This window comes from Botryllus schlosseri, chromosome 9, assembly GCF_051294905.1.
Source record: "Botryllus schlosseri isolate E-star chromosome 9, Bs_hap1, whole genome shotgun sequence".
Classification (NCBI taxonomy): Eukaryota; Metazoa; Chordata; class Ascidiacea; order Stolidobranchia; family Styelidae; genus Botryllus; species Botryllus schlosseri.
This window is the reverse complement of record NC_137244.1, coordinates 11,027,523-11,043,763: the sequence shown is the minus strand read 5'-3', so window position 1 is coordinate 11,043,763 and position 16,241 is coordinate 11,027,523. Positions and strand designations below refer to the sequence as shown.

Here is a 16,241-nt window from a genome sequence, read left to right as displayed (position 1 = left end):
AATAATCAAGATATGTGGCGAATTAAATTCGCGCCAAGCGCGAACAATTTTTGAAAATGTTGCATAAATTTTTAAAAATTACTCTATAATTATGCTAATTCACAAAAGAATTGTGGGCCTCCTGCGAGCTCGGCCCGTCTCAATTGGGGGGTTTGGACTGCGGCAGTTACGGCCCTGGCTATAGGACTACCAATTATGCTGCTTTTACCCGGGTAAGCAGTACGCATCTCGGCATATTCAACCGCGAGTCACGTGTCGCACATCTAGTTATCATAGGGTTACCATACGTCCTCTTTTAGGAGAATTTGTCCTCTTTTTTAATTTTTTGAAAGTGTCCTCGGAGGACGCCCAAATGTCTTCTTTTTGTGAGATTTTGTCTTCTTTTTTGAAAATTTTGGTTGAATATAGGGGCAAATTCGACTGATATACATTAAGTCAGCACTGTAGGAACGCTAAGGCGGCTATTTCGGGAGCTGGGCTGAAAAGTAGACCTTTTTTAAGTCAACCACCTGTTAATGTGAAAGAAAAACTGATTTTCTGGGAGTTGAGCCTATTTTTCTTTTTTAGTCAAGCAACCATGAAGTGGGAAAAATGTACCATTTTCTTCAGGATTTTCCTCTGGTTTTGAAAGTTATCAATACATGTATATATCTATAGCTACTGCTCGTTCAACTGGAAAGTTAGGGGACATTGCATTGAAACAGCAGTGACGTAACGTTAGCAGTCTACTCACAACTTCCTGAAATTCTATAATCAAAAATTACAGAGGTCAAGCCAAGCAAGAGTATTTTATAAATATAAGTTTTATTTTTTTTGTCATAAATCGATTTCTTACTATATTTTGGGGGTCGCAAGAAGGCTCTCTGGGGGCCGCAGTTGGGAATCACTGGTCTAAACTGTGTGTTGATACTGTGTTTTGGAACAAACAAAATCCTCATGTTCAATCCCACATTGTCATTACCAGTATAACAGCGGCTAAAACACGTTGCTGAATGAGTTGAAGCACACAATCTGGATGCTTGAGCCTAATTAGCAAAAAGGAGCAATTAGATTTGTCACCGCACCATAATATTCTAAAACACCGAGTAATTAAGCTGTCTGTCAACGGAACTTCTATTCATTGAAATATACTGTTGCATTGGTTACAGAAATGAAAATATCATTCGAGGCAGTGCACTGGCACCCCACCACCAGTGCAGCAAAACAAAGTGCTGAGAAAAATTGTTAGTCGTGACAAAAAGGTGCTAAGACTCTCACCAGCCAAAACATCACTGGTTTACAAATAGATAAACTCCACTCCTAGCAGATGAAATGGTCAATCAAACAAGAGGATGTGGTATTTGATCGGGAACTACTTCTCTACAGTCTTAAAAGATTATTATTATTATATCTTTACTTTCCAGTATTCACAAAGGGTGATAATCTACAAGTGTATAATACATGAATTTCTTGGATTACCCTAATGGAAAACACATACCATCATCCACATAGCTGTCCGCAATGCAAGCAGCCGCTTCCTGATGCTGTGGGTCGAGCGCGTAGGCTTTTTGATAACATCCCTTCGCTCTGGCACTATCTTTTTGCACTTTGGCGTAAAAATTTCCAAGCAAGAAAAAGATGTCTCCGCGCCATGGATCTAGTTTGGCCGCCTTTTAAAGAAAAAGACAGTGAAATAGGCCTACTGAGACACGGTCATCTGAAGAGTGTAGTGCCAGAGCTACCAGAGGAAATTGGCATCATTGACTTGCTTCGTGTATCAGCATATCAGGCATAACGTTGGGAATTCTGGGCCGTTGACAAGGAGCATTGATTGAATACCAGATTTAGGCATTTATTGCAATTTTGGTATAATTTACAATATAGGAAATGGAGCCGTTTTGTGCTTTCTTACTCTCCTTACTTTTCCAACGATTTGCAATTGGTGTGCAGACGCTCAATGAGAGCAACAAAAAATTTCCCATTGCCTTGGAAAAGACTAACAAAAATGATCATGGAGGTCAATGTTTCTAGGTACTACAGGTAAAGTAAGTGAACTGCATCTAAACCAGGATTCTTAAACAGGGGTCCACAGATCCTTTATGGGGCCACAAACTTATCGCGGGTCTGTAAAAGGGCAATACGCCAATACGAGACTAGCCTAAAAAACCAGATTATCCTTTGTTGTCTTGAGTGGGAATGTGACTAACGGGTTTAGTCATTAGTTATCTTATTTCAGGCACGGAATAGCCGAAATAGAGCTTGAGGTGATTATCATCCAGTCATCAATGGCTGAAATTTTTGGGGTACGCACAACCACCCACAATACTTGAAAGGGTCTACGCTCAAAGAAATTTGGGAACTCCTTATCCACACTTTCATAATCGATGGAGCAAGAAATGATAAAGAGATCGAATGTTCGTATACTCATGGAAAAAGTTTGAATAAATGATTCTCGACTTCTCAGGAACTAATCTAAATTACCGCCAAAACAGACCTGGAGCACAAATAGATTCGAATGAGGGACTGGCATTCTATCGTCACTCCACACAAATAAAAACAGTGACTGTGAAGATAATCATGAAAATAACCTTCACAAGCGCAGTGAAGCAATTCTTTTTTTCTTTTCTGTAATGTCCATCAGCCTCCCACATACTTCTCCCAAGCAGATACATGGTTAAAGATGAAGGCTGCATGGATTGTAACAGTGAGATTCCCTCTTCTTTCATTTTCCCCATCTGCATACAGATTCCCATGTAGTAAAGGATCTCTGTGTCACTAGTAGCAACATCGATATATTTTGTGGTACCTTTGTATCGAGATACGCGATCCAGGCTTGAGCATCTTGCTGATTAGGATCCAATTCTTGTGCTTTCAGCATTGATTGCATTGCCTTGGCGAAATCGCTTTGTGAAATATGACCTTCGCCAATAGCCAAATGCAGCGATGCGTCGGTGGGTGCCATTGCTAATAGCTGGAATATTATTCATTGTGAATTACCATATATTTCGAAGCAAAGCAATACCAGGTTTATATCATCAAGGGCAGGTCATAGAAGAACAGAACAGTAAATATTTAGAGGTCAGATGTGATTTCAAGTCCCAATGTTCATAAAGACATCTCCTTTCAGTAAATACACAACTAGGATTCTTAATAAATCAAAATTTGCTTTTATCAGCACTACAATTCCCCATGTTCCACATATATAGAATGGGCATATTGACATTTAGGCTATGTACTGATTGAGATCACGCAGACGATGTTTATGCAATCACGCAGACGATGTTTATGTAATCACGCTTGCAGATTAAAAGGCAAGGGCCGCTGCATTTATGAAGTTTAAGAGTGTATGAAGCAGCAGGCAGTAAATATAACATTACTGTGCAGTTGATTGACTTTGACATAAATCAAGCAAGCCCAACAATTCAGAAATTACTTAGTAACCAAATAAATTATTGAAAACAATCAGGCTACATAACCATGCGAACAGTAGAGTTCTATGGTCCCTTGATCCAGGGAACTTGTCGAGATAAGAGAGAAAAATGAATGTATTTGCGATCAGTATCAGGACTGATATTGTCAGATACATAACGGAATATAGTTCTCAATCACTGGCTATGTGATTTATTTTTAAATTGTGCCTGTTCCTGCATTACTTACCCATATTTTGAATACCCCATACTATAAACACTCCATTTTTTAAATAGCAAATTTAGTCAATAAAATAGAATGATGTTTATGAATATACAATTTCTGAATAACCTTACTTTTTCGAAAGTTACCATCCCTTTCGCAAAGTCATCGGGGTAACGAGAGTGACACAATCCGACAGCAAGATTTTTTGTAAGTTTGAATTTAATTTTGTCCATGTTTGCCACACGTAGCAGCCATCCAGTACGTGTCCCATTGGAAATGGCTTTGTATTCTCCGAGACCGCTCCTAAACGTAATATCATCAAATGTCGTTTCCAGATAGAACTACGTGTGTCGTGTAACGCAGCAATATATGATTGGTAGCCTAACCTATGTTGCAAAAGCTATCATTGCTCATATCGACACGATATGCCACTGGAAACAGATTCGATTTAAAATTAATATGGCGATACCAGGGCATACGGTCACAAACATTTTATGTATTAAATTTAGAAAATTTATCCTTCACAAATTTTTAATAAAGATGGATAGATTGGACCACATTGCGCATCATGTATAATCAAAGTTAAAGATGCCCAAGCTGCTTTTTTATGGTAAGCGTCTCATTTTAATGGTCCCGTGTAAAAATTGGATCGTGGACGAATATTGCAGTGGGTAAAACACGATTGAACCCAAGTGTGTAGCGATACTTTGAATTTAGGGGCTAGAAAGTCTGCGATTAGGAAGTCAGACCATGGATATGTCATGACCAGGCATCCTACTGATGGATGACTCACCTGAGATACAAATGATTCATGTCGATTTGATTTGCGTGATAGTTTATACCAGTGACAATGTCGATTTATGATTCATTTGAAAGACAAATAATTGAAGTTTACAAGGGCCGATTGGTTTCAGTTACCGTAGGTGAGTGGTTGGACTATGTTAGGGGTTGCCGGCGTGTCGTCCAAAACAACGAGCAACGTATAACCTGTTCAAATGCTGGTAGAATACAGAAAAACGAATTTTGCGTGTGTCGACAAGACCAGACATGCAAAGTCTTCCCTGTACGTACAGTCGTACACGCTACACCTAATCGGAGATATAATGTGTTATAATGGTCTTATGATGTTGCAGTACTGTGCTGTGGATGGCTTCTATCGACACACATGCACCCAGCCATTTATAAGATTTATAATCCCGCCAATGATAAATGCCGATCATATTGACGCCAATAAATCGCACGTGGTGATGTGTATTACCTTTCATATAGATATGAAAGAAAACATCACTGTACTGCGTAGAAACGACACCCGCGTGTCACCTATGTGAGACAATATACCCTGTATTATGATTGTCTTTCGAATCGGCAGATTTGCTAGATGTCTAATGCCATGGATAACAATGCTGTATTAGTTATCATTGATCACAAAAACAATAGCTTAGTGACTGTGAAGTGGCTGCCACGTGTAATCGACACGCAGTGTGAGTCATCTTACGCAAACCGCAACACGCACGCTCAAATCGCATGTACTTCTGAGTTCATTACTAGAGAACTACATAAGGTAAACACGTCACTCAGGACTCTTTCGAGAGATGATATAGCTGAGAATTCGGTCAAGCGATCACTATAACATAATAAGGATTAGAAATGGCGTCACGACCAAATGAATACCAATTTTCTCTTTTCTCAGATGAGAAATCGAGAACACTCGGGATCATTACATCATGATATCCCAACGCAAGCGCCGTCAAATTAGCTTAGTTTGTTGCGTATTGAAACGCATATTCTGGCGATACTTTAGTCGTTGGTTCAAGTCCCGGCGTTCGGATTTTATGAACATTTTTGTGAATCCACCCAAATTTTTGCATAGAGGCCCGCCGTTCAGTAAAGGTTAAGGTAAGTTAGACGAAGTAGCTACAATTCCGCTTGATGTACTGGAGTTGACAAATTATTTAAAAAAATCATCCCATGTCCTGATGCGTTCGATGGATTGTTCCCTGATTTGTCTTTCATGCAAAGATGTTCATTGGGGGCCCAGTTCAAGCGTTGGCATAGTAGGCCTAATAAGTGGCAATTACCTGGCATAGCTCCTCACGTTTGCATATTTTCGCAACATCACACTCGCTTCGCATAGATCAACCCAGCCGGGTAAGAAATTGGAGCATCCAGCCATCGAAGTCGATAGTTGGTTGCTAGATTCTTCGAAACTTTTCAATTTCAAATTGACGTGTCCGGAAAAAATTTCGGCATACGGGCTATCGCAAAGTTTCAGATGGGAGGCTATCGATTCTTCATCCAGTACTGGTTGGTGGCCTGAAAAAAAAAAGAAATTACATAAAACAAGTTATGAAGTATGAGCGGTTTCAGATGCAAAACACAACTTAGATTGGAGTTTAGTGATTTTGTTGATATCACTCCCACCGATTGCTTTGATCCTCAAAGCCAAGAACCATTTCAAGTATCACTTCAACGCCGCACTTCGCTCAAATGATGGCCACTAATGGCAACGTAAACATTCCACTAATGAACCGCCAATAACTGGGTTTACGGACGACAACTTGCTGTAGAAGTCAAACCTGTAATATTGCTTTCTAGGGTCAGATAACAGGCACTAATCCAGCGAATCACGATAGATATGACACATAAAAATCCATCACAGCATACATTGCTTACAGCGGGGTATGCAACTGGCTGCCTGTAGAGCATAATTGTTAGAGGGCAGAAAAAAAAACAATAAAAGGTGCAGATGTCGACTTGTGACAATAACCTGAAGGTTAATCTTCAAGCTGAAAGCTGCAAGCAGGATTTAGCTACTGGGTATGTGTTATGTGCAGTCCAATATTGAACCGGGGCTTATGATATTGTAGGCCCCGATCAAACTTTATTGATCAGACTTTTCGACACTACCAATTCTTAATGAGATAATGTGTTTTGCAACTACTAGTAAGCTAATACGCGGCCCACGGTTACAAGTTACTTATATGTGGCTCGCTTATTAAAAAGGTTGCACACCACTGGCTTACGGTATGGAGCAATATACGTTACAGCAAAAAAAAAACATTGCATTACAAAAAAAGGAGCTGAGCAGAAGTAGGTACATAAGTCTCGCATTGCGTATATCAGGATGATAAATTCAAACCGCATCACTGCGGATAGCATTAAAGCTAAATAAAAAGTCCATGCTAAGATGCAGCAATCATGTATTGAAGAACTGATTGGTATTTGTAGTGCTGGCATAGATTGTAAATAACCATGTCCAACCATTAAGAAGATTCAACACACAATACTCACAATTTTGTATTACAGCTTCGCACATGACCTCCCACGGCAAAGATTCTTCTGGGAAACTTTCCGACAATTTAGAAAACGCGTCCAGTATACGGGACAGTTTGCTACGTACGAGTTCCATATCGCGATTTACATGCAGCAGATAACATCGAAGATATTGCAAAACTGATTTGTCCTGTGGCTTAGCATCTTCGATAAGGCGGAATGCCTCATTGACCTGTTCAAAACATGTTTTCAGGAACGTGATTGTGACACACTGAGTGCCCAAGCGATCAAAGCTTATTGGTCTATTTTGCGATTTGCAAATCACTTCGAGGCTATGAGCTAATTGAGCACTTCATCGACTAATTGAGAGCATTTTAAAATGTCAAAGGATTTCGTGCACTGTATCCGAGCAGAAACGATATCAATCTTAAGCTAAATATCACCATCAATAGACTATGGGTATTGATTGTGATCAGTAACGTGCCCCATTGGTTGGGATAATATGCTTGGTATAAAAAATTTTGTGGCACTTTGAAGACACATAAATGCATCATGGGATTCGCAATCAGAAACAAAATAATCCTATCATGCTAAACACCCGAATCATATAAATTTATATATTATTTCAATCGCGTAGCCCACCAGATCATCGTATTTCGCGGTTTCACTTCCACCTTTAACCATCTGCAAAGCTTGGAACACCAGTTCATAATAAACAGCTTGGACTTCGTCATTTTCAGAAACGTGCTTCAACTCTGACTTGACTCTTTCCAGAACATCTTCGGCAGTACCACACTGGAGCTGAGAGGCACAAAGATTCGCGACAATGTCCGATCGTTTCTCGACATCGGTGCTGAAATTTTTAAATTCAGTTTATTATTGATAATTTCAATCATATCAAAACACCGAACGATTCCGATACGCTGTACATAGAGGAGGGTGTCGAAACGTCTTTGAAATCAGACACTCCCCTGGGCCAGCCGATGCAAAGAAAAGGCATGCACACTGAATGAAAAGTAATAGAAGGTAACATAATAAGGACAAGCGATCAAAATGAGGTGCTGTAGGCTATTTTGACTTGAATGTGGATATGTCGCGGTCTGGCATGCTTAGAGAGTTGAGTTCCCATGCCAATTATACGGCAGTTGGACAAATAGGACGCACGTTTTTTGTACCGGTAGCCTACTTGTGCGGTTTTGATTCTTGGGTGAAGAAGTCATTGAGTTTTTCGAGGCAGTGACCTTATTGGAACTGATCCGTAACCTTGACCATTTCCTCATATCATTTATAATACCGTCTTTGGCAACTTAGCAATGATACAGAGCAGGCCTGATTTTGTAGTTTTTGCAATGGTTTGAGTGCCCCGTCTCTGGCAGCCTGCCATCATAGGATTGGATTGAATTCGATTGGAGTTAGGATTAAGCGACATGTAGCGTCTAAGGCGGTAAAACAGACCATTATTCTTTGATTATTTTGATTTTTTAGTGAGTGGATGAGACTGTTGTTACGTTAGTTAAAAGTTGAAATTTTCAACACCCAAACCTAGGCTGCGATCCGCTACAAAGACCAGTAAGGTAACAAAATCAAAACTAATTAACTCAAAAGAAATAAAAAATTAATCCCAATGAATTCCATGCAATTTCTCACAACGATTCTGCAAATCAATATGACTGAATCACCGTTTTGTAAATTGTGCATCACATTTACATAAGACGCGGAATACCGTATTACAGAATTACATATCGGGTCTCATTGGAAGAGATTTAGGAACGTAGCTTATCCTACCTGTCGATCGATGAAAGTAGTTTTTCACAGACTTCCACCAATTCCAGGTGTTCATCTTTTTCCTTTGTCTTACTCCAGTGCTTTACGTATAAATTGAATATACCTAGAATATCACATAACAACATTGTGCGCGGTATAGAATAGGAAATCGCGGCAACATTATCAAAATAGTGTGGAATCGTCCATTCTTTATGCTAATCCGGGAAGGTGAAAATCCAATTGAATTTGGTAACAACGATGACTTTTGACAAAATCAAATCGGGCCCATGATATTTTAGTTGTCATAATGAGCACGAGCGTTCCGAATAGGCAACAGGAAGAATCGGGATCATTGGCAAAATAAAGGGCAAGAACAGTTTTTGTTACCTTGATAAGCCAACATCTGCTCTGGTTGGACTTTCATGGCAATCCGGTAGCTGGTGCGGGCCTCATCACAGTTACCCGTCTCCGAATGGCTCAATCCCGCGAAAACCAAAGCGTTGTAGTTGGACGGATCTTTACCGAGAATGGCCTGGGGAAAAGACATTGAAATAACAATATCGTTAAAATATCATGATAGCTTGATCTGGATATTTGAACTTTGGTCGATGACATCTACTACTAATTCGTGAGAGGTGAGAAGTCAAGTGACATGATTCGGGACTTTATCAACCGGATAAGACATCACCCACGCTATTATCGAGAAAACATTTCAGAGATAAATATAATTTCGACATCCTATCATATCATAAATATTACCATGATTCAATTTGCATTACAATCAGTAGCATATTCCTCACTCTGAAGTAGGTGCAATTGGTATACTGTAAAGCAGTCGTTTTATTTAAATTTGGCCTTCATAGTAAAAATTTGCAGAACACAAACTACGACTAATAATAACTGACGCTATCGGTAGGCTACTGGTATACATCATGAGAGTCGGTGGAGTCTTCGATGTTTGAAACGTCTACTAAACTCTCTGCCATATATTAAGATTATTTGTTACCTCACAATGCTTGAGAGCGGTTTTGTATTCTTTGGCTTGAATCGCACTTTTCGCAGACTTCAAATTTGCTTTAACCTCCTTGCTTGTCATATCGTAGGTTTTGAAACAAAACCTACCAGCCTACACCCTAGTCAACAGGAAGAAAATCCACATCTTAAAAACAATTTCAAAAACACGTGCAAAGGCTGGGAATAAAATAATGAGGTTTCATGTCACAGGAAGAGCACAGGTGGAAATATCAAAGAAGGCAACACAAGCAAGGATCATGCATGCAATGCCAATTGATGGTTGCACCAACAGCAATAACTCTAGAATAGCTCGCAACCATAGGCTTCACCGCTATGAATATTTGGAGTATGTGAATTTTTTTAAATCAATAACATGAAGTAATGAATATTCATCGTGACAGTTGGTGAAAACAAATTACAGCTCATGCTCAACTAGAAAATTTTTATGGCTAATTTGCCACTATCAAGCTATGACATCGCTTACAAACCTAAATCTCTATCTTGGTACCCCGACTCTACAATCTTAAAGCATAAGCATTTGCGTACATTTTATTTTAATGGCTTATGGTTCTCTTGCTGAGTAGGCACTTATAATGTAAATTGCATAAGATCTCATTTCTTTGGCCTTTTTTCATCCGTACATATGATGTGCTTCATTAAGCATTGAGTGAGAAGTGGAATTCATTTCGACTGAACAAGTACATCCGCATCGGAATGCCTTGATACTGGATGTTATATCATGTGTAGGCCTACAGTGAAAGGGCCAGGCCACAGAGTCTGAAAATCCAGTCTCTGAGTGGACTACTATGTTGGATCACCATAGTCTTATTTCACATCATTTATGCAGCTTTTCTGTTGACCCTGACCTTAGCTGTAAAAGCTGGGGGAGGTCGAATTGATAAAAAGGAGGACATTTAGGCGTCCTCGGAGGACATTTTCAATTTCCACATCAGTCTACCACAACAGTATGAAAATTTAATTTACCGCTCGAAGTTGTTTACACAAGCATCATGATGAACTGCAGACAAGCGTGTTGCCTATGGCACATAAATTAAATGTATAGAAGGTTTGAGGACCTGTCTCCTCGCTTGGTGTTCAGCATCTATTGCAGTGGTTCTCAAACAGGGGGCGGGCGTGAAAACATCTGAGGGGAGGCGTGAAGCAGCCTGAGAGAATTAATGTTTCTTAAACTCGGAATGATTTTAATTTGTGCTGAAACCTCCAAGTTTCAAGAATGGCACAAATCCTAATTATGTCATAATTGCGTCGTACCATCTATGCTAGATTTTGACTGATACCGAAGCTGGCACTAAACAGAAAATGTCCCTGAATGAAGTGTAACTGGTGTAGCTGTGCTATTGGTTTTTGATTTAGCTTACGGTCAGGTACGTTTGAGGTAAGCTCAAATCGGGAAAGAGAAGGGATAAGGCACCGAAATGGCAAAAATATCTATGTGCTACGTGTTTAACAAAATACTCAACTGGAATTTGTTTGCACTAGGTGCGATTCACCCTCAGCTCATGATTTTTTTTATGTGCATAGTCCAAATTCCATATTAGAGAAGTGTCTCACTGACTCAACAACCATAACACCTTCCATTCAGGCAAACAAGGCTTTGGGATTGCAAACATTCTAGTTGCATATTTTAATACTTTTTATATGCCGATAAGGGCGGTGGGAGTGGGAGTTTTAAGAACCACTGATCTACGGGATAGCATGAAGTGGTGGTGCGAGACTTGGAAAGCCTCACAAGGCTATATCTGTGCCTTCCTTGTCCAGCGGGATATGCACATCATGCACTTATAGTGCTGGAATGTGTGTTTATGCTACATAAGCCAATAAATCAAGCACAGTTGGGTTCCAACCTTCAAACTTGTGAGGCATTAAAATAAAGTCTACCTACTTAACACTACACAGATAAATCTGTTTTAGCCCTGTGTACGATTTGTAAAACCATTCACAATATTAAATTGCCTGAGATATTATGAAAAGTAGTGATAGAATAAACGTTAAAATATAGTCATCACTGAGATGTATAGTACCAGTCTGGGAGACAGTGATATTATATCATCTTAAACACACGATGGTAAAAACATAGAAAGTATTGCGGACGGTTTAGGGAGCATCACATCAAGAGTTGGTTGTCTTAAACGCAGCTTTCAGCATAAAAACGCAAACGCTGTCTTGAATTTGTGCCAATCGAATGTTATTATCATCAGCTATCAACTGCCGTCATCCAATTCAATTTTCAAAGGGGTGTTTCGAAAACACAAGTAATTGATAAAATCCTTCGTGTCTGGCAAAGGGCCGTCGGATATTGGTTCAACCTTATGATCGAGGTTCGATCGATTCGATTTTCTTAGTTTTTTATCAGTTCTCGAGCCGCTACGACTACTTTGTGAAGATCCCGAGGCAAATTTTCTTTGCGCTCGCGTTTTAGGATTTTGTACCGACGACGAAGCGATATCGTCGGACGTATCAGTCTCCTTATCGTGAATTTTCGATGACAAATTTGACATTTCATCTTTCGAGGCGTTTTTACTTTTCGACTTCATCATGATAGCATGCGGCGCTTGGTCCGATGCTGATGATGATGAGTTACTGTCTGTTGATTGGTGTTCTCTGGATTTCTTGTTGCGATCACTCTGTGGCTCGCGACTGGATCGAGTCCTTGTCTGTATACCGCCTGACGTGCTTGGAGACGCAGAGGTCGAAAGTGACGACACTTTTGAAGTTTGAGATGTGGAAGGCACGTCGTTGTCGCTTTCTGACTCAGTACGGTGTTTGGATGATTTTTCCCGTAACGACTTTATTAGCGCCTTTTGGAGCTGGGATTCTTCAATCCAATGTAGATGACCTGAAATGTACTTCCTTTAGTGGTATGCCTACCAATCGACGAGAAGAAAAATTAAACAGCCTATGTTGGTAGAGTAATATGAATTAAGATGTTTGAAAGGTAGCATACATGTGTACGATTATAATTATGGATCAAGAACGGTATTTCAAGTACCCTACCAGGGGTATCAAATCAGGGGTGTCAAACATAAGGCCCACGGGCCGCATTCGGCCTGCCAGCCGATTTCATATAATCATATAGGCTATAGCCTACTGCAGAACAATTTAAGTAAATGAAAACTTGTATTATCCAGCACATTTCTAAGTTGAGCTTTTTAGTAAACTAAACAATTTCCCGTAAACAATCCCACACGTCAGGAGCTGTCGAACTTGGTCACAGGGCATATCATACCATGCGGCTGCACTGTTAATTTTCGCCACGGTCATATTTTTGAGCAAGTTGATACTTGATGGCATTGACATCAAATTCCGAAAAAGTTTTTGGACCTGAAATAGCCATTCGGCTAGGCGAAAACGTAATTTGTAATTTTTTCATGTTGGGGAAAACATGAGACATAATGGCTAAAACCACAGGACTCAGATTATTAGAATGGTTCTCTGAGATAAAATATCCTACTGTACAAACTCATTTTAATTGCCGAACTGCCAATAGCCTACTGATACAATCATATTGCTGTTTAGAGACGTTTTGTTGGGGTTGTTTGAAATAGAAATTCCTCAATTTTTTTGTTAACCTGTACCAATCAAAGGATTGAAACGTCGCGACTAAGTCCATTTTCTACAATGATAAACATAATTACTATTTTAGAATAACTTCAAGATGAGATGCTAGATATAAGTGACTAAGCTGGATTCCATATGTTAATTAAAACTGTGTGAGAAAAAGGTTGAGAACCACTGGTGTAGACTATAACAGATATACTGCATTGTCGTTTCGTTTTGAAGTGTTATGTAGGCTATACTGTAATGGTTTTGCTTCCATCCACTTTGTTCTGTTCTCTCAATAAATAGAGTATAAATATAACTTAATCAAGAGAACTAGTGAAATGAGGGCTACGGTTGGATCCGAAATATATAGGTGGTTGGGAAATTACGGTAAACATAATTATTACTGTTCCAACCGTCTTATTAGCCGGATTGGAATCCCGGTACACTTAGCGTAATATATTTGGTGTGCCAAGACAGTTCTTAGCGTCACACCTGTGTATAGTCAGTAGAATCTTTCGTGTGCACGAGACACCAATTCCATATTGGCTTATTAGCCTACCGTCAACACAACAGGGATGACTTTGATAGTTTTTGGCACTTCTGATTTTGAGTAGTTGAGAGTTTTGAGTAGGTTGAAGGGGTTTTTCATTCCTTGTTCTTTGAACTAGTAACAATGCGGCTTTTGGCTATCAATACACCAGATCATTCTTTTGATGCTCAATGAAAAAAACAATTTCTTATTAAATTGACCTCCTTATTGGTGCCTCTCTGATAACCAATTGTTTAAAAAAAAACACTAGACATAAAAGAAACATCCATCAATACAAATTATTCCACCAATACGAAGTTTTCTGAGATGTTCAGACACCACCATAATTCTGACAGTTGGAGCTTGCATATGCACTGGTTGTCCCTTCTCTCTCATGACGGAGTTCATGGAACGGTTGCCGGTGAACTCGGCACTTGGTGAATTCGGCCGGACAAACTCGGCACTTGGTGAATTCGGCCATTGGTGAATTCGGCCATCGCGAAATTTTGTAATAAAGTGTATTAACAACTATGAATATGAATTTAAAGTGTATTAACAGCTATTGATATGAATTAATAAACTAATAATAGTATTATCAAGTGATTCGTCAATCTTGTAAGGAGGTCAGGGCATGCGTAGATCACGCAGTCACGGCGTGATTAGATCACGTGATCACCGATTGCGCAAGCGCGGGAGATAACGCGACGTTCACATATCGACCACGCGTGGTCGGCTCAGTGTTGATTTGACTTGGCGAGCGACGGACGTACGACTTTTGAGAAGATGGATCTCTGTGTTTTATGTAATAACGAAGTTTTAAACAAGGATCACCAATAAATGATTCCCACGAACACGAACAAAAATTTATAAACGTCAAAATATATTGATTTTTTTGTGCCTTTGGAGAGACGGATATTAGGGTTGGGAGGGGGGTATTAGTTTTTGGGGAAAGACGAATATTAGGGTTGGGGGAAAGGGGGATATTAGGGTTTGGGGAAGGGAGATTGGAGGTGGGTTAGGGTATCCCAAGATTAGGGAAGGGGGGATATTAGGTTGGGGGAAAGGAAGTGGGTTAGGGTATCCCAAGATTAGGGAAGGGGGGATATTAGGCTGGGGGAAAGGAGGTGGGTTAGGGTATCCCAAGATTTGGGTTATAGAACGGGGGATTGGATGAAAGGGTTGGGGTGAGGGTATTAGGGTTGGGAAGGGGGTGTTAGTTTTGGGGGAAATAGGGATATTAGGGTTGGGGGAAAGGGGGATATTAGGGTTTGGGGAAGGGACATTGGAGGTTGGTTAGGATATCCCAAGATTAGGGAAGGGGGGATATTAGGTTGGGGGAAAGGGGGATTGGAGGTGGGTTAGGGTTAGAGAATGGGGGATTGGAGGTGGGTTGGGGTTGGGTATCCCAAGATTAGGGTTGGGGATAGGGGTATATTAGGGTTGTGAGAGGGGGATATTACGGTTGGTGAAAAGGGGGAATGGAGGTGGGTTGGGGTATCTCAAAATTAGTGCCGAGTTCACCGGCAAACATTCCAGTACCCAATCATGGTGACCGGTACCGCTACGCGATCTACCACGGCACGTGATTCTTATTTATCTGATATATATATTTAATGCATTTTTATTGCAAAATTTCCCGATGGCCAAGTTCACCAATGGCCGAATTCACCAATGGCCGAATTCGCCAAGTGCCGAGTTCACCAAGTGCCGAGTTTGTCCGGCCGAATTCACCAAGTGCCGAGTTCACTGGTAATCCATGGAACAGGTTATCACAATTGTCACACTGTTCGCAGAAGTAGGTTCATTTTCTAAATTCCAAATTAACTGTAGGAGCCGGTCAGAATCACGTCACGGGACGCATTTGGTTCACCCAGATCTGAACTAACCCTAGCCCTAACTTGTTACAGAATTCCATCACACTATTAGCTCGTATCCCTCGCTGCTTTGAAACTTGCTATTGGAACTATGGTTTCCATACTTGTCCTCCTTTTTGAAGAAATGTCCTCCCTTCGCCCAAATATCCTCCGTTTTGTCAATTTGTTTTCCTTTTAAAGTCTCAAATGCCCTAAAAGACCATAAACGGTGTTAAATTTTGGCCTAAAAGATAGATGACAGGGCATATGGGAGTGAAAACTGTATATTTTTAGTCAACACCACAGAACTATAGGTATAGAGTGGGCAATTCGGGAGTCCAGCCAAGTGATGACCTTTTTTTCACAGTTATCAAAGTCACCCCGGTTGACGGTACATTACGTGGCATTGGTGGCAACAATACTTACCTTCTCCGTAATTAGTATGCTTTCTTTTACGTCTCGGTCTCATAGTTCGACGAACTGCTTCTAACTATTTTCACCTGTTATGCCCGTGGACGTTAAACTGGTCAGCACACTGTCAGTATCAACAAGGCAAATTTCTACTCAGCTGTGCTATGCTGCTATGCTTGTGGCCGGTAGTGGGTGAAGTATAGTGGATTAATCAAAACAAC

General features: G+C 40.2%; 2 protein-coding genes and 1 long non-coding RNA gene across 4 annotated transcripts in view; all 3 read right to left on the bottom strand.

Moving 5' to 3' along the window:
* Positions 1–9,782, bottom strand: part of LOC145447370 (tetratricopeptide repeat protein 37-like) — a 24,300-nt gene extending 14,518 nt beyond the window's left edge. For both annotated transcript variants that reach the window (XM_080325792.1, XM_080325793.1), the window contains exons 1-10: positions 9,656–9,782; positions 9,037–9,181; positions 8,671–8,773; positions 7,528–7,738; positions 6,904–7,117; positions 5,691–5,925; positions 3,744–3,915; positions 2,786–2,950; positions 2,568–2,714; positions 1,478–1,649 (exon numbers count right to left, since the gene is read on the bottom strand). In XM_080325792.1, coding sequence (XP_080181918.1) covers positions 1,478–1,649; positions 2,568–2,714; positions 2,786–2,950; positions 3,744–3,915; positions 5,691–5,925; positions 6,904–7,117; positions 7,528–7,738; positions 8,671–8,773; positions 9,037–9,181; positions 9,656–9,745 — 1,654 coding nt within the window. In that variant the 5' untranslated portion in view covers positions 9,746–9,782. The remainder of the gene's footprint in view (positions 1–1,477; positions 1,650–2,567; positions 2,715–2,785; positions 2,951–3,743; positions 3,916–5,690; positions 5,926–6,903; positions 7,118–7,527; positions 7,739–8,670; positions 8,774–9,036; positions 9,182–9,655) is intronic.
* The window catches only part of LOC145446576 (uncharacterized), a 219,604-nt gene that overhangs the window by 197,096 nt on the left and 6,267 nt on the right, over positions 1–16,241 (bottom strand). The gene's annotated exons all lie outside the window — the stretch shown is intronic.
* On the bottom strand, positions 9,783–16,241 carry LOC145447371 (uncharacterized). The gene is made up of 2 exons (XM_080325794.1): positions 16,036–16,241; positions 9,783–12,520 (listed from the first exon to the last, which is right to left on the bottom strand). Exons 1-2 carry the CDS (start codon positions 16,076–16,078, stop codon positions 11,886–11,888), a joined length of 678 nt encoding a protein of 225 aa, XP_080181920.1. The 5' UTR covers positions 16,079–16,241; the 3' UTR covers positions 9,783–11,885.